This window comes from Dryas octopetala, chromosome 4, assembly GCF_963921425.1.
Source record: "Dryas octopetala chromosome 4, drDryOcto1.1, whole genome shotgun sequence".
Lineage (NCBI taxonomy): Eukaryota > Viridiplantae > Streptophyta > Magnoliopsida > Rosales > Rosaceae > Dryas > Dryas octopetala.
Genome location: NC_141369.1, coordinates 15275512 through 15292957, shown reverse-complemented (window position 1 = coordinate 15292957; position 17446 = coordinate 15275512). Strand labels below are relative to the sequence as shown.

The window sequence follows — 17446 nt, the reverse complement described above, 5'->3', positions numbered from 1 at the left end:
TATTTTAAAAAACAATACTAATTCTGAATCCCTTTTAGTGTTTGAAATACAATCTTTAACTTTTAGAATAACAGATAGAATAAAATCAATCTTTTTCTTATTTCTGAAGCATCAAGTTAACCAGTATGAAGCATACAATGGAAGGCAAGAAGAATTTAGAAGCACAATAATTCACAACGAAAGAAGAAAATAGTCATTTACACGGAAAGAGGCATATTAAACATGAACAGACCATCATGCACCATTTTTAACAATGTACTACAACACTTCAAGGTCTCAAACCACACTCACCACAAGCAATTTGCTGAACATAATTGGCAGCTCTAGAATCTGATCCCAAGGAAAGCAAAAGATTTAGTGAACACTATAACCTTAGTCAAATGGCCATCCCGAATACCCCATCTGATTGTTACTTTCACGCATAGTTGATGAGCTGCTTTCAGCTGTTGGGTTATGGCTAGATCTAGAACTAGAACTAGATGACCGAAACGGCCACAGACTAGCAAATGGATTCCTCCTTCCTTGGTTTTCCCTACCACTCTCCCTTCCAGTGGTATTACCAAAACTGGCGCTTCTACTTTGACCATTTGAGCTCCGATCACTTCCCAATCCTTGCGGAGGCAGTTCTTGGCGACAAACAGGGCATGAGTTGTGCTGGACTAGCCATGGTACAATACAATCTGTGTGATATAAATGGTTACAAGGCATTTGCCTTGCTTCAGATCCCAGCTCAAATTTGTCTTTGCAAACAGGACAGTGTGAATCAGAACGAAGATGCCTATTTGTGATCTTAATAGTAGGCATTGCATCAATTGAAGGTCTGGATGCTGGGGGAGGGCCTCGCCGATCATTAGCTGAAAGCTGCTCAAACAGTTCTTCCAAGCCAGGACCTACAAAATAATCACCCACATTACCCCGGGTCACACCTATTCCAGGAGACCCATGGAAAAGAGCTTCAAATGCACCATTCCCAGACATTCGAAAAGGAATTTGGCCACCAAAGATCAACAGAGGAGCAAACCCCGGGTGATGTTCAGGAACTAAATCTGATCTTCCCCTGATATTGTCGCTGCGTCTTCGGTCTGTGAATTGCTGCCAGGCTGAGAAAGCTTCCATGAACCCAAGCCTCCTGTCACGATCATCATCATTGTCTAGTCCAAAGAAATCTAGTGGGCTGACATGTACCATATCATCAAGTTCTTGAATAAATCCACCATTGCAGCTTGGACAAACTGCATCTCGCCCTCGCAGCCGAACTGGTCGCCTGCAACTGTAACACCAATGGGTGTTTCGGCCACTTGACATCCTCTCCTCTCCCTCTCCTTTTGCAATATCTTATGGCACAAACTACAAGTCTTGTCCTGGAACTCCTCAATCTTTAAGGGTTATCTAGGCATAGCAGCTTATGAAGATCGAAAAAGGAAAGAGTGGATCCAACAGGTTCTGGTGATGTGGGCTGAGGCTGAATATTAAATATGAATTTGATTAAAACAACGTAAGTGTTGTAGATGAGTTGGATTAAAAATTCAAAGCATTAATCATTAAGCTGGATTTGAACATGAATATGAATTTGATTAAAATCATACAGTCTAGACCCAAACAATTCAAATTTGATGATTTCATATAAAGAAATAGAAGCTGAGTTACAAAAAAGGGATTCCATATTATATTCGTTAGAAAGGTTAATAATTCAGATAGATTCTTTTTGTAGAAAAAAGAAAGAATATTTCTATAGTTAATTTGTTTAATCCAATTCACTTTCTAAAAGCTTAGAATTATTACCCAATTCAAATATTAACAAATTGAATTTGAGTCAAATCCCAACCCATCCATTTCATGTGATTATTGGCTGCACCTGAACAATCAGTAATTCCATATTCAAAACACCAAACAAATAAACGAAATATAACCAAGATCAGAACCTTAACCAGCTCAACAATCAGTAAAACAACCCTAGCCTTTGTCGCAGCTGGACATTAGCAATCGCCATGAAAAACCAAAACTAAAAATCCCAAATGAGGCAAAAAATTTGACCAAAAAAGAAAGCTCTAACCTCGGATTCATTGAAATTAACCAAATCCCTAATCTCCCAAAATACAATAATGCAAAAAGCTTTGAAGAACAACAACAACAACAAAAAATATAAAAAAGACAAAAAAACCCAACCTTGAGAACGTGAAGGTTGCTCAATTTTTACAGATTGAATCTTCTCTTCCGTTGGTTCTCAATCGATTGTGCGAAGGAAGATCGCAGCTTATCTCCCTCAGATGGGGAGACTTATCTCTCCATTTTCTCTATTCTCTCTTCAGATGGGTATTGTAGTGGGTCATGGGTCCTATTTTACTTATCTGGGGTTTAAATGGATCAGTCAATCACAGCCGTCCTTTGATCCTACGGCTGACATTCAATTCACAGTGGGTCGTCCTATTTATTTAGAAAATACCGAGAAATTCTACCATGCAAGTTCCACGCATTTGAATTTTTGTTGCTAATGACCAAATAACAGTTAATCTAGGGCATTTCTTTCTGATGTTGAAAGAGATTTTAAATTTGAATCTTTCCTATAAGATTGAAAAAAAATAATAAATTGTTGTTTATGTTCAAGTTTAAGTTGAGTATTTAAATGTCAACTAGTTATTAGTTTACAAATATTTCTCTTAATAATGTATATAAGTTACATGTTCGAATTTCTTTTTGAACAAAAAAAAATTCAATATCAAACACTTTATATAACTAAAGTGCTGATAATCTTATTCATGTCTTATTTTCTCACTCATCTTATATTCTCACTCCTTCCCAAATCAGATTTAAAAAACAATATTTCTCTCTTCTCACCGTTTGTTATCTTCAAAATACTCTTATTAATGGATATTCAAACACTTTGATGATAAACACTATCCCCAATCCTCTTTCCCCTAACTCTGTTCTTTCAATAAAATATAACATCCTCCTCATTTGTCTTATTTGTTAATCATTACGAAGTATGATTATTCTTCTGAACAACAAGGTATGATTATTCTATATATTAATATTTAATTTTCATAATTTTGACCATATATTTTTCAACCACCACAGACTTCATCAAATATGAACCTTTTATAAGTTTGTTGGGATTATCCAACTGAGACCAAAGACAGGCTCCATTGCCACTCATTCTTCCTAATATCAATGTCGACTCCAAATTAGTGCACCAATTTGGTGAGTTAATGAGGCAGATAAAGACTACATGGTAGAGAAATTAAAATAGAAACAGTCAAAATGGTGCATAACCCACACATGAAACAATATATCATTCTATATTCTATATATATAGATCGAGAGGGAGAAGGAGGAGATGCCCGAGAGATTCAACCTATAGATTCAAGAAAAAATAGATAAATAGATAAATAGAATTATTTTATTCTTTTTTTTTCACACACATCCTTAAATGTTATTTTACAAAATAATAAATTTATTATTTATATTTTCATTTAATGGTGGACAAAGAAATAAGACATTGAGGTAAGAATAGTAGCACTCTATTATTATTAAGTGTTCATTACCAATTAAATTTCAGTAACTTTGCCCAAAAAAAATAAAAAATTTCACTAACTGCAGCTAGAAATTTAGTATGATTTATCTCTAGTCTCTCAATTCTCAAGTTCAAATCCTCATTTCTAGATAAAAAAAGAAAAGAAAAAACAATCAAGTTTTGAAGTATATGATATTGTGTTTTTACTTATAAAAGTGTTCAAATCCGAGAGTATACATACACACAATTAGAAAGCCGTAGAATTGTCCCAACACCCAAAAAAATACAAGAAGATAGTACATACACATAAGATGGGAGTTGAGATGATTTTTAATAGCAATACTTTGTCTTTATTTAGCCTTTATTATTGGCCTTATTAATTTACTTTCAATCGAACCAAACGTCGACGTTTCACCGATCCTCCTCCTGGCTGACTAGTAAGGCATTGACCACCATAGAATCACAAGCCAGTGGCCACCCATCAGTCCATCACTACCACTCGGTGAGACCACCAGCTTCACAAGTCACAACCCTTCCAACTGTTTCGGAGCCACTGAGTCCGCGACCGAGTCAGTGAGTGCCACCCAACCCAAAACCGATCCAAACCCACCACCCCAAAAATGGACTCCATAGGCGTGCTCATGCCAATCCCCATGTCCTCCTACCTAGAACAAGAGCTCGAGAAGCGCTTCAACCTCTTCAAGCTCTGGACCGTCCCTCACAAGGCCGAGTTCCTCAAGGCCCACTCCACCTCCATCCGAGCCATCGTCGGCAACGCCAGCGCCGGCGCCGACGCCGAGCTCATCGACACTCTGCCCAAATTGGAGATCGTCGCCAGCTACAGCGTCGGCATGGATAAGGTCGATTTGAACAAGTGCAGGGAAAAGGGTATTCGGGTCACCAACACGCCCGACGTGTTGACCGATGACGTGGCGGACATCGCCATCGGGTTGACGCTGGCCGTGTTGAGAAGGCTTTGTGAGAGTGATCGGTATGTGAGGAGTGGCCAGTGGAAGATGGGTGACTACAAGTTGACTTCCAAGGTTTTGTTTTTTTCACTCTTTTACGCACAGTTTGCATTGCTTGTTAGGTTTATTTTCATTTGCTTGTTGGGTTTGTTTTCATTTGCTTGTTGGGTTTGTTTGTGTTTCTTTTGGTTTTTGGTCAAGTAATATTGATTTTGCTTGTTTTGCTTTGCGTGTGGCAATATAAGCAAGAGATTGTTGAAGTCAATTTAAGGTCCAATTTTGTAATATTGTGACTGGTTATTTGTTGGGTTTCGTGGAATACCCAGTTGGAGATTATGGTAAAAAAGTTTACCAATTGTTGAAGCGAAGAGGAAAAGAATAAGAAGCGTGATAATGATATTGAAAAGTTGATTCGATGATTCTTGATAAAGCTTGTTGTTAAGCACAAGTTGTGAAGTGGTATTAATGTTCTTTGCTCAGTTTAGTATTCAAGAGCAAGAATTAGTAGTGCTTGTGCTAATTATCAGTCAGGCAAAGAATAGTTCTCACTGAAAAGATCTCTCCAACTGCTGTTGTCTCTATCAGTCAAACAACTTTGTTGTAGTGATGTATTTAGGATGACATCAGGCCAGCAAAGGAAAAGGGGTTGAGATGGTAGTCAGTGTTGGTCGTTTGTTTCCAATTCTTGCGATGAGGCATCCTTGCGAGTGTTGTTGACTGTTTGTTTCTTATTATGGCATGTATGTATGTATCTGTTTTTCCTTTTTGTTTATGGATTGTTAACTGCATTGTATTCCATTAGTTGGAAAATGCTCACTTATTGGCTGCTTTGCTCGGTGGTCTCTGTGTATCTGTTCGAACTTTCCTTATTTTATTATTGGAACAGGAATTGATTTCGGAAGGGATAGTCCACTGTTCTTGTGTATTTATGTTTTCCAAATGTATTTTAATATAAAGGAATGCAGATTATTTGTCGAGATAAATATATGATTAAATTCCTGAATTTTTTCATTGTACTAATGGAGTTGACTCTGAATTTCCAACAATATTGGATCTCAAAATTTGTTTTTCCGAAGAAATAGTGTGCTCTTCATGTGCGTTCTGCATTGTTTGTTTATTTAATAAAAGAGAAGGCAAAGTATTTTCTATGGTAACCAAATTCTTAGTTAGCATGGTATGCTTGCTGTTTGTTTCTCTGTTTTATGTGCTGATGTGATTTGCTGTTGGCTGAAATAGGCATTTGTCTATTTAGCATGCTCTTCTTTGTGTTTTTTATGTCATCGTCACTATCATGGTAAATCACTTTTGATCTTCTGTCTTTCATGTATAAAGATGCTGCACAGTACGTAGGTTTCAGGGAGTTATGGTCCTTTCTTTTAGTTGTTTGTGTGAGCTATGTATAGTAATCAAGGAAATGAAGGCATTTGATAGGAAGTCCTTTCAGATAGCTATGGCAGGATGCGCAATGTGTTATTAGGGACTTAGGGTAGTTTGAGTGTAATATTTTTGTGACAGATATTAGTGTGATATATTATTAATTTTGGGTTCCTTACTTCCTTTGACTATATCTGCCTTTTAAATACTTGATATTAGAACTTATTAAAGTTGGAGATAGATGTTGCTTTAATATGAAATCTCAAGTTTGTCAATTGATAGATCAAATTGTTTTTTTTTTCTTCTCTCTTTTCCTTTTTTTGTCTTCCTGCAAGCAAGGTAAATGTCTGCCTGAAACTTTTCGTTCTTTGAGTTTTCATCCATGTTCTATTTTTATTTCCCCATTTGTAATAGTTTTCCTTTCATTTCAGTTCACTGGAAAAACAGTTGGCATCATCGGTCTGGGAAGAATTGGCCAAGCAGTTGCCAAGAGAGCTGAGGCTTTTAGCTGCCCAATCTCTTACTACTCCAGAACAGAAAAACCAAATTTGAAGTACAAATACTATCCAAGTGTTGTGGAGTTGGCCTCCAACTGTGATGTTCTGGTTGTTGCATGCCCCTTAACCGCAGACACCCGCCACATTATCAACCGTGAAGTCATCAATGCTTTGGGTCCAAAGGGTGTTCTCATCAACATTGGGAGGGGTCCTCATGTTGATGAACCTGAGTTGGTATCTGCTCTGCAAGAAGGCAGGTTAGGTGGGGCTGGTCTGGATGTTTATGAAAACGAACCACATGTACCTGAGCAGCTGTTTGGGCTTGAGAATGTGGTCCTCTTGCCTCATGTAGGAAGTGGCACTGTAGAAACTCGCAATGCCATGGCTGACCTTGTGATTGGGAATCTTGAGGCTCACTTCTTAAAAAAGCCATTGTTGACACCAGTGGTTTAGTAGTTTTAGCATCTGAATGTTAAGTTCATTGGAGGCATCATCTTGTTCTGCTATCATGGTTTCTAGAATTGGCAAATGAATCTTGGTGAAACAACTGATTGATATCTCTTGTTAAATGTTGAGGTGTCTCATGGCATGTTAAATACATTATTGGCTTCTTCTTGGACTAGTGTTTCATTGCTTCCTTTTATCCATTTATTCTAATTTTCTGCAATGAGAGTAGGCATGAAGGTCACCAAGAAATTTTTGATTGGAGATAAGTATATGGGTAATGGGTCGAATTGAGGGGTCGGGCCTTATTTATTTGGCCCATGCCTAGCTCTTTAGTCTGATCAGAATATGTTGGGCTGGCTCAAGCCCATGTATTTCGCATGCCCAAAAGTTAGATTGGAAATTCGGTAACATTTCGAAGCTGGATACTACTGATTAAATTGTTGGATACAAACCATAAAGAACATTGTCATTAATTTCAAGTCAATTCTAACTGTTTTTCTCTCAACTTATGAATATTTCCACTAGCACTAATCAGTGAACTAGCCACATACAAGGAGTTGGTCCTTGTCAACTTGAATCTCAGTTGATTCTGACAACGTCACAGTAACGAATAAATATGAGCCTTCAGCTAGACAGCTACTTTTGTGAAGAAGAAAAAATGACAAGACTACAGATATAATGCATCAAAGAAAGTGAGAAACCTTGACCACGGATGCACATGCCAATTCCTCAGGCCTGTCCTTTTCCTCGATTAAGTGCTAAATTCTTTTTCCAGCATTCTAATTATAAATCACTCGGTAATCAGTATCATATCCTATCTCAAATTATTAGTATACCAATCTGTATATATGTCTATAATTCATCTTTAATGACTTTATCTTTGGCTTTCAACTGTTTGTTGATGGTTGTGGCCAGTTCCTTCAAGCTGGATTTTGTAGAAAGTTTTATCTGCACAGTGGAAAAAGTTTCTTACATAAGATGGCTATAGAGTACAGATGAATCATCACAGCAAAAATGGGGCATGTAGTGACTAGTTACCGGATTTGCTTTATCATTGGCTGCGTACAATAAGAGGGATGGATAGTCATCTACCTGCAATAACAAACAAAAATAGCGGCACAGCCGTCTCAGACTCATCACTCTAGCATCTCATCAACTGAAAACTTCAAGGTCAGAGTTGGTTCTCATGGATGATATTTCAGAAAATATTAAATTGGTTGGAATACACACCGTCTTCTTAAATTTATAATGCCTCAGACTATTTTCAAAGGACCAAACAAGGGGTTCACAGCAATGATTGGGTTGTATGACTGATTGAGCTATATGAAACAAAAAAGATGACCAGACCTCTAAATGCTCTTGCAGAGCTTAAGTAAATGCTCTAGGAAGTGCTTGAAACAAGGGCATATCAAAACCAGCCCTCTCAGATGGTCTAAGATGCTATGAACATAGAATTGTTATAAGCTCGCATCTGTATCTCCTTAATGCTTACCAATGTCCAAGTTTACATGAAAAGCTCGGTTTTCATCACAATATTGCAAACAAAACTGTGATGCAAACAATAACACTTACTTGCAGTTTTGGATGTTCATTTGCAGAAGCATCTATTCTTGTGAAGACTAGATTGTCCAAACCTTTAAAGTGCTTAGCCAATTTCTCAACATGCTTGCTAGTGGTCTCACAGTTGATGCACCATGGTGTGAACACCTGTTTCACAACAGTGATGAGGTTTTCAATATGCATAGTCAAAATAATCTCACTAGCAAAATTCTGAAACTTTGAGACCAATTAAGGTTCTTTCTTTCTTCTTTGTTCTTTTTCATTTGGTAACAGGGGGGTTGATAGTAAAGTATGTTCCAAACATGTGCTCACTACTATCATATATGGAGATCGAGGTTACTACAATGGATTCAATAATTCCTTGTGCTAAAAAAGTGGCTGTTTCCTGAGATACCATTTTTTCGAAAAATAGGCACATATATGTATCATAATCTTGTACAATACACAAGCTCATATAGTAAAGCATATCAAAGAATACAATCATGTTGAAGCCCACCTAAACTAACAGCATTGATACATTCCCTGTTCAAGATTTCATCTTCTGTTTAATAAGCAAGATCATTTCTACCATAATAGTGCAGCATTATCAAAAATTACAGAAACATTATTTCACTTGTTATCAAACAGAAGGAACTTCCGTTATATATGATCATGTGAGCAGCAACAAAAATAGATGGAAGGGAGAATAACATGCATACCTCTAGTACAACATTCTTGTGACTATTCAAAACCAAGTCATCAAATGTCTTTCCTACAATGATATGAACAGTTTCATTCATCTGCAATTTTTTCAATAGTAGAGAAGTAAGACAAAATATTGTGATACAGAATATCTTCAGAAAAAAATAAACTAAAATAAGACTAAACACTTCCCAGCTTTATTGGTTGATTTAGTATATATGTGAGGTAACTATAATGCCTTCATATTTATCACTTAATGGCTATGTTGAAATTAGCACACCACACAATGGTTTTGGTTGGTTCACCAGATCTGAGATTAACACAAATTTTTGGCTGAAGGATAATGTAGCATGCAGAGAACCAAATCATTGTCCAAGAATATCTAAACAGGAAAGAAACTAAGAAGGATTTGAAGATTAAATTATCATCCTTGATCCAAAAAGTTTTTAAGGGAAAAAAGAAAAAGACTCACGGTATTAGGTATTGGCTGTGATTTGAAGTAAGGAGACAGAGTACCACGCAGAAGCCCTGAGCAGAACTCCTACAAAAGCCAATTCGTGGTTTTAGTCGCCTAGGTAGTTATTCTTCCTACGAAAAATTCAATACAGGAGAAATTGTTACTTCTATATTGCTTGGTGTTGGATCTGACTCCAATAGATATTTAGAGTTGACTCTGACATCAAAAGCAGTCACCTGTGCAGAACACAAAAAAAGAAAAAACCTGATTAGTTATAGCCTTAGAAAAAGATTATTTGACAAAGAGCACAAATTCATTGTCAACATGTAGTTCACAAGTGGAAAACTAACCGCAGTGCTCTCTGATTCTTCAAGCCCAAATAATGTTAAATAGGGCTTAGCAAGGTTTTCATCTGTAATGTCTATATATATAAACAATATCTGAATCAAGCAAACGATAAAGAAAAGTCGTTAGTAGATTTACCCAATTCACCCAATAGCTTCAACATATAGACCATTTAAGTACCTTTGACTTGAACTGTCTAGCAACATCTTGAAGAGGCTGAAGAATTTTTTTGAACTCATCTGCGTCTGCAAAGACAATAACCTAGACAATAATGAAAAAAAATCATTAAATGAATAACCTTATAAGCATGCTTTCCAATTTCCCATTTCCCATTTCCAAATTTGTGATTGATACTAAGCTTCGGGAAAAGTATAATTCTTAACAGTTAATGTAAGTCCACATATATTAATGGGTTTATTTCATATTTAGTACCTAAACTTTGACCCTTATCTTAATGTGGTACCTAAACTTTTATTTGTCTCAATTGAGTACCTAAACTTTTATTTTGTGTCTAATAGGTACCAAAATGAATTTTTGTTAAAATTGTCAATAAAAATTAGGGGCAATATAGTCAAAGTATATTTTAATTATTTTCTTTATATGTTTAAAATTATTAAAAAAAAACACACAACAAACAAAAAAAATTTAAAATTTAAAATTTAAAATAAATTTTTTGAAGTGACTATATTGCCCCTAACTTTTGTTGATAATTTTAACAGAAATTCATTTTGGTACCTATTAGACACAAAATAAAAGTTTAGGTACTCAATTGGGACAAATAAAAGTTTAGGTACCACATTAAGACAATGATCAAAGTTCAGGTACTAAATATGAAAAAAACCCTATATTAATTGATATATGATTTCCATTAAATAATGGCAGCCTGCAAATTGTCATTTTAAGCATCTTGAATTCAAGGAGGAGAAATGCATCACCAGAGAACAGTTTCCACAACTTGCCTTGTTAATGAGTACTAGTTTCAGTTTATAATTTTGAGAATTCTAAGTCAGTTTTATACATGATCTTGGCGTTTTTCATTTCTTTATAATAATACATGATCTTGTTCTTTTACTATTGCCCAAACTTCAAATTCTCATTTGCGCAGCAAGGTACATGGTAAAATAATATATAAATCCAAAAAAAACTATACACATATATATATATATATATAAATTGTATACGATTGAAAGCTTAAAAAAGATATGATATATTGGAAGAACCAGCAACCTGAAGTTTAATAGGACTGGAGTAAACTGTGGCAGAATTTGTTTCAGTCAGTTTGTTAACTAATGGAAGCTTGTTATAGTCCAGAAACTCCAATATTTTGTCCGTCCTAAAGGTCCCTTCTGCAAAGCCAAATAAATTCATAAATCATTATGTTAGTGAATTCTAGCTGACTGGCAAAATTTCTAGGGAAAGTAAGAAAACCAAGCTTAGTCAAAGTCCGTAAACTGAAAAATAAGTCTCCTTATTGGTGTAAAGAGTCCAAATTTAATTTAATAAAGAAAAATCAACAAAAATACATATTCGCCAAGTTGAACAAGCAGTAGGAAAACAACAAATTTCATCACCTTGGAACCAAAGAGATACAAATCAAACAAAGCACAAGTTACAACAATAATAAAATGGTTTTTTTACATTTTACCCACCTAAACTTTAGGCTCAATCTCACTTCACCACCTAAGAAAAAATTGTCAATTTACTACCTGAATTAAAAATTTGTTGCAATGTACCACCTCTGTCTCATTTTGTTTAAAATTTTGTGAAAAATATGAGTGTTTTGGACTTTTTCAAGTTCCTATTGTTAGAAAAAAATGGTTTTTTTACACTTTACCTACTTTGACACAATAAAAAACGAACTTGAAAATACCAAAACACCCTTATTTTTAACAAAAGTTTAGACAAAATGAACCATAGGTGGTACATTGCAACAAATTTTTAATTCAGGTGGTAAATTGACACAATTTTTTGTTTAGGTGGTGAAATAAGATTGAGCTAAAAGTTCAGGTGGGTGTCAAGTGTAATAAAGCCTAATAAAATTAACAACACACAACAAGCATTTCTGTGAAGAAAAAAAGTGTTGGTAATAGACAAATTCTACTAATTCACCAACTCACCATATGCAGTGTATCTTTCTGGCTCAGCTTTCACAATTCCAAGAAAAAGATTAGCTGATTTTACATTTGGAAAGAGAACATTAGCAACCTCAATGTTGTTTACTTCTACAAACTGGATTGCGTTGTCAGCTGTCGCTGCTTTTACAAATTCTTCGTAGTGAGGCCCCTGAATAAGTTCATAACAAACAAATTTATTGTCATAACTCTGGACTCAAAATCAGGTTTTCAATATTTATTGTCTAGCATTCTAAGCAAATCTTAAAAACGATAAATGTGCAAGTACCTCAAATTTTTCAAACAGACCAACAACAAATATATGGTACTTCTTGAGTAATTGTTCAGCCTCTGTCACCGAGTTTATCCTAATAACAGGTTCACCAGTTTTCTTCCTCGCCCATATCACTATTTCTTCCCTGAATCAAAATTTTCCCCACAAAAACATCAATGGAAATGCACAACTCAATTGATGCATATATTCATACGCATACATACATATGTGTATGAGGCATACATACATTATATTCATACTGCATATAAATGACTAAAAATTGGTTAAGGATAAATTGGTAATGTGCAACAAAAAACTGATATTAAACTGCTATTAGCAAGTTACTTGATTTAAGTTGAATGCACTACAAGGACAATAATAAGCACATAAAGCGAACAGAATGCATAAATGACAAAACACAATCTGAACTGTAATTAATAATATAACTGAATACGAAACAAAGATTCATATAGCCAATCCCAATTATTTTAACATAATATATTCTCGACCAAACAGTTTCAGTTTGACAAAGTTAAAAGCCGCTTACGCAGAAAATCCACCGGTGTAAAATTGAGAGGCGCCATTGACAAACAGAAGCAGAGTAGGGAACCCCTTGATCTCAAGAGACGACGCCGTTTTTGGGTACCGCTCGGCATCGAGCTTAGCCATCAAAAGGGGACTCCCCAATTCTCTCAGTGAATTTGCAGCCTCGGCAAACTGAGGCATAAGCTCAGCACTCCTTGAACACCAAGGGGCATACCCAAGAAGCAGAACAAACTCATTGTCCTGAATGACCCTCTTGGTGTTGTCATGGTTAAGCTCAAGAACGATCCTCTGGGCTTTGGTTAACACCTCTGCCTCTGAGGACCTCACACTAGCACTAGCACTCGACCCTTCTTGCTCTTCTTCTTGTTCCACTTGCTCATCTAATGCGAATAGCTCTTCCAATTCACTATCCTCATTTTCACTTGTGGTGGGTTCAGAGGCTTTGGTGGAAGTTAAAAAACTGACTAATAGGAGAAGGGTGAGGGTGAAAAGGATGAATCTTGAAGTGGGTTTTGGTCTAAACATGGTTTTGAGCAATATGTGATTGTGGGTTTGTGAGAATTTTGCAAGGGAAGTGCAGTTGTTGTGGATCTTGAATGAGATCTATGGAGTAAAAGACGGGCTTTGTGAGAAGCTTTTATATCAGTGAGAACTGAGAAAGGGGTGTGTGTGAAACGAGGATGAAAATGCAGGTCTCAGTATCAGTCAAATAGAGTAGAAAGCTATGTATCCAATTGCCTTCATTGGTTAACTGCCTTGATTGATGCTATTCTAATGCAATATTGCCTTGATTGATGCTATTACCTTCGTTTGTTTTTTTGTTGGAATGACTTGTAATTCTCCTTTTTTTAGTTATTATTTTAATAGTATTTGTTATCTATATTTTTTTAATAGAATTTTGTTATACCAATAATGAATAAGTTTAATATAGATGTAAATGTTTATTGGGCTTTCAAATGCGTTATACGAAGGTTAATGAAGTCTAAAAGGTATTATTCACCCTCTACTAATTTTTTATATATACTATTATTAGATAAAAATCTTGTCATTACTTATTAATAATAAAAAAAAAAAATCTCAGATATTCTATTACTAAAGTAATCTTAATAATCCTGCTTTGCCTCATTTTTTATTGGTTGTATTATCGTGGTGGTCACTAAGATAGAATCCTGGTTTTAAGGCTGGCAATGGAAGTCCACCCTTGCCATATTGAGTTTAATGCAAAACAAAAACAAGTCAATGCTGGCAAATTACTATAGGGATAAAAGTAATATGTCGGCTGTGGTTCTTAAGAAAGATACCTCTTTGGTCTTTACACAAAACACCATGCTATTATATGTTGGTCTACAACTCTGAGATAATTATTTGCAGAGCCTTCTTGACTCTTGACAAAGATAAATGTTACTGTGAGCCATCTATGCACGCGTGAAGTCCCACAACGACCAATGGTTTTAGCAAAACTCAAACAGCAAATACATGAGTTGGTATGTGGCATCACTTTGCAGCTTGCATCACAATTCTTGTTATTTTGTTCCATCTCCATCAGTTGTTTAACAGATTGTCATAGCTTAAAATTTCGAGTTCTTCTCTAATTTGTTACGTTCAAGTATTCGATCCAAAATCAATTGATACAGAGTAGAGAGGTATCCAAAACTTAAACTACTGATGTGGAATTTTAATATTCTCAACACAAGTTTTGTTGTGCACAACCATCCTTTTGTCACAATTAACATGCATTACACAAGTTCAAACCTATTTACATTTATTTGCACATCGTCACAAAATGTAAATGATCAAAACTAGACCAGAAACATGAATACATTCTGGAAGTAGGGATCTTAATTTCTTGAAAAAAAACTCAACCCAATTTGCAGTCCATTTCACAAGCAATGAGTAACATATGTATATATCTCAGTCATAAGTGCATGAACTCTTTTTGAACTTGATGGGTTTGGTTCTAGTAGAATCAATAACCAAAGGACATGAGATTTGCCTTCTGTGCTTTGTTTTCACCAGCCTTCCTACCACATACCCTCGAGATCGGATTTCAAACTTCAAAGTCAATGGAATGTCCAACCCACCTTTCTGAGAGTATTGCAAGTTTGATCCTGCCCCATACAGAGGAACCTTAGTTCCTTCCAAGGTCACTGATACGGTCCGGATGCTCTTTCTTGGCTGATAATATTTCTTCAACTGCAATTACAAAGTTAAACAATGTAAAGCTTACCAGATGAGGTTCCAATACAACAAGCATTCATCTTTTTGGGTTGGTTCAAGATGCTTTACTCTTTTGCTTAGTTGTGATGCATGTCTGCAAATTTACAAATTTGTGGACTAAACCGAAACTTTCAATTTGACTTGAAAGACTTCGGTTTTGAAATAAAAGAATATGTTCAAAACTGAAACCCCTTCGAACCAAACCAGAGGAGCTTTTGCTGTGAAATCAAAACTGATTTGAGTGGCTTGAAAACAAGGGAATCCCCTCTGGTTTGACTTGAAAGGGTTTCGGTTTTGAAATATAGATATATTGTTAAAACTGAAACCCCGTCGAATCAAACCAAGGAAAAACCGAAGCCCTTTTGGTTTGACTCGAAAGGGCTTTGGTTTTGAGTTCATTCCTTGATCTCAAAACCGTTTGTGAAATCTCTTCAAATCAAACTGAAGTGACTTCAGTTTGGTCTGCAAATTTGTATTCCATTTCACTTAAGAGCAGTTATGTTTATATATTCAACTAAGTAACCAGCATTCAGTTATATTGATTCCTCATAATTTCCTTAGAGATTGAAGTGGTACTCATGGAGTACAGAATCGAACCTGGCCAGTTGCAACAGAAACCTTTGAGTAGATGAGGTTGATGGGTGTGGAGCTAACATGAATGCCGAAAATTGAAGCAGGGTTGTATACGCTCAACCTTAAGGAGCCATTCACTGTGAGCAACTTTGTTGGAACCCCAGTGAAGTCTGAACCCGCACCAACATAGAAGTTATTAATTGCCAAGCTCTGCGAATTGGATCATATATAAATTAATCCTCCATTTAAGGGATGACTACGCAACAGAGAAAATTGGGAGAAGACATCATTGGTGTGAGCAAAATAGTGAATTAGCTACCGAAGAGCTTCAGGGTGTTTGTCCCTACTCCCTACACCACAACAATGTTGTTCCAACTCTCCAAATAGACCATTCAATCTCTCTTCCTATTAGCCACTACAAAATTCCCATTTCATGCTACATTATCCTTGAATTGAAACGCACCCCCAACCCCCTTTCTTTGTTGCCAAATACTCCAACTTCTTAGGGGCATTTTCAAAAAGAGAAAAGGAGTGGTATAGTCCAAATACTCCAATTTCTTACAATCAACTCATTGGTATAGTCCAATTCTTATAGTGTAATTCATTATAATTTAATATAATTTAGTATAGTCTAGTCTGACTTAGTTCAGGGTAACAAACGAGCCCAGAAGGGTTAAGAAACACATCAACATCACTATAATGAACACAAAAAAGTAGGCATAAAATTCTCATAATGACATAAAGGGTAATGTTGTTTTATCATACAACTAAAACCTATTATGTTGTCAAACTGTGAATTTAGACTAGACATTTAACTAAGTAATCAATAGTTCAAATTCTCAGTTTATCATAACATAACATGTCATACTGCTAGCAATAGAAAATTTTCCATTGCATAAACATTATAACATTTGAACCAAATTTTACACAGCAAGTACTAAAATTAATCATACCTTGACTGTAACCTCAGCTTTGAAAGGTCTGCTTGCACCCCATATGATCAAGCAGAAGACAGTGAACAACACCACAAAGCTAAAAAGAGCAATTAAGACCTGCATACGCCTTGAAAAGGCCTTATCCTCAAGATCATCATAAGAGCCTTCTTCCATAATCACTTTGCACTCTGGCCACCCCTTGTCATTATTCCTCTGCTTCCGGCCGCCTTTCCTCCCCGAGGAGGACCGGAAAATCCCCGAGAACCGGCTGGCGGAGGAGTTCCTGGAGTGGTGGCCGAAGGAGGGGTGTGAGGGTGACTCCATGGGGCTGTTGTTGTAGATTGGAGTGGCCTGCATTGAGGAGGACTTGTCCCCATCATGGGACACTTGGGAGTCCCTTGAAGGGCTCTGTACATAGTACACAGGGACCTTTGGGGACCTTGAAGGTGATGATGGAGCTAAGCTAGTGATATCAGACTCAGATTTTGCTGATAGCATTATTGCCTAGTAACTTTGTGCAGTAATTGAATTACAAGGCAAGCTTTAAAACAAAAACCCAATTTTCACAAATAGCATCTGAAGAAAGAAAATTGTCAAAATACTAGTAATTGAGTAGAATTTCACCAAAGCTTCAATATTTTGGCAAATTCTGTCATACCCAGAAAAAGTTTTTGAAAGATAGTGAAGTGCTTTCCATAAAGTGAGAAATTGAAGAAGTTGACCGCTTTCACTTGGATTCTGTACTAGAGAAAAAAAAAAAGGAACAAAAAGTGGAAATTCTTTGTGGAATTTTCACAGTGAACTTAACAGCTGATGGTGATAAAGAATGAAGGCAGTATCAAAAGCCAGAATTCAGTCTGTTAGTCTCTGTCTGTCTCTGTGTGTGCAAGCAAGGAGAGTAAGTGAAGTGGAGCTTTCTTTTTTTCTCTCAAGCACCAATGAGAAGCTAT

General features: G+C 36.1%; 4 protein-coding genes across 4 annotated transcripts; 1 reads left to right on the top strand and 3 right to left on the bottom strand.

Annotated features, from left to right (window-relative positions):
- Positions 1-75: 75 nt before the first annotated feature.
- RHC1A (RING-H2 finger C1A) lies at positions 76-2316 on the bottom strand. Its single transcript, XM_086240132.1, has 2 exons — positions 2167-2316; positions 76-1462 (listed from the first exon to the last, which is right to left on the bottom strand). The coding sequence occupies exon 2, from the start codon at positions 1303-1305 to the stop codon at positions 373-375; it is 933 nt and encodes a 310-aa protein (XP_086096258.1). The 5' UTR covers positions 1306-1462; positions 2167-2316; the 3' UTR covers positions 76-372.
- Positions 2317-3923: 1607 nt separating this feature from the next.
- On the top strand, positions 3924-6993 carry LOC147287233 (D-isomer specific 2-hydroxyacid dehydrogenase family protein). The gene is made up of 2 exons (XM_086239488.1): positions 3924-4554; positions 6285-6993. Exons 1-2 carry the CDS (start codon positions 4132-4134, stop codon positions 6801-6803), a joined length of 942 nt encoding a protein of 313 aa, XP_086095614.1. The 5' UTR covers positions 3924-4131; the 3' UTR covers positions 6804-6993.
- A 227-nt stretch (positions 6994-7220) lies between these two features.
- Positions 7221-13483, bottom strand: LOC147287232 (protein disulfide isomerase-like 1-6). Its single transcript, XM_086239487.1, has 12 exons — positions 12773-13483; positions 12241-12370; positions 11958-12123; positions 11068-11186; positions 10021-10101; positions 9846-9935; positions 9660-9731; positions 9511-9579; positions 9056-9136; positions 8370-8504; positions 7836-7889; positions 7221-7745 (listed from the first exon to the last, which is right to left on the bottom strand). The coding sequence occupies exons 1-12, from the start codon at positions 13294-13296 to the stop codon at positions 7650-7652; spliced, it is 1617 nt and encodes a 538-aa protein (XP_086095613.1). The 5' UTR covers positions 13297-13483; the 3' UTR covers positions 7221-7649.
- Positions 13484-14411: 928 nt separating this feature from the next.
- On the bottom strand, positions 14412-17446 carry LOC147287231 (uncharacterized). Its single transcript, XM_086239979.1, has 3 exons — positions 16515-17446; positions 15586-15771; positions 14412-14964 (listed from the first exon to the last, which is right to left on the bottom strand). The coding sequence occupies exons 1-3, from the start codon at positions 16992-16994 to the stop codon at positions 14683-14685; spliced, it is 948 nt and encodes a 315-aa protein (XP_086096105.1). The 5' UTR covers positions 16995-17446; the 3' UTR covers positions 14412-14682.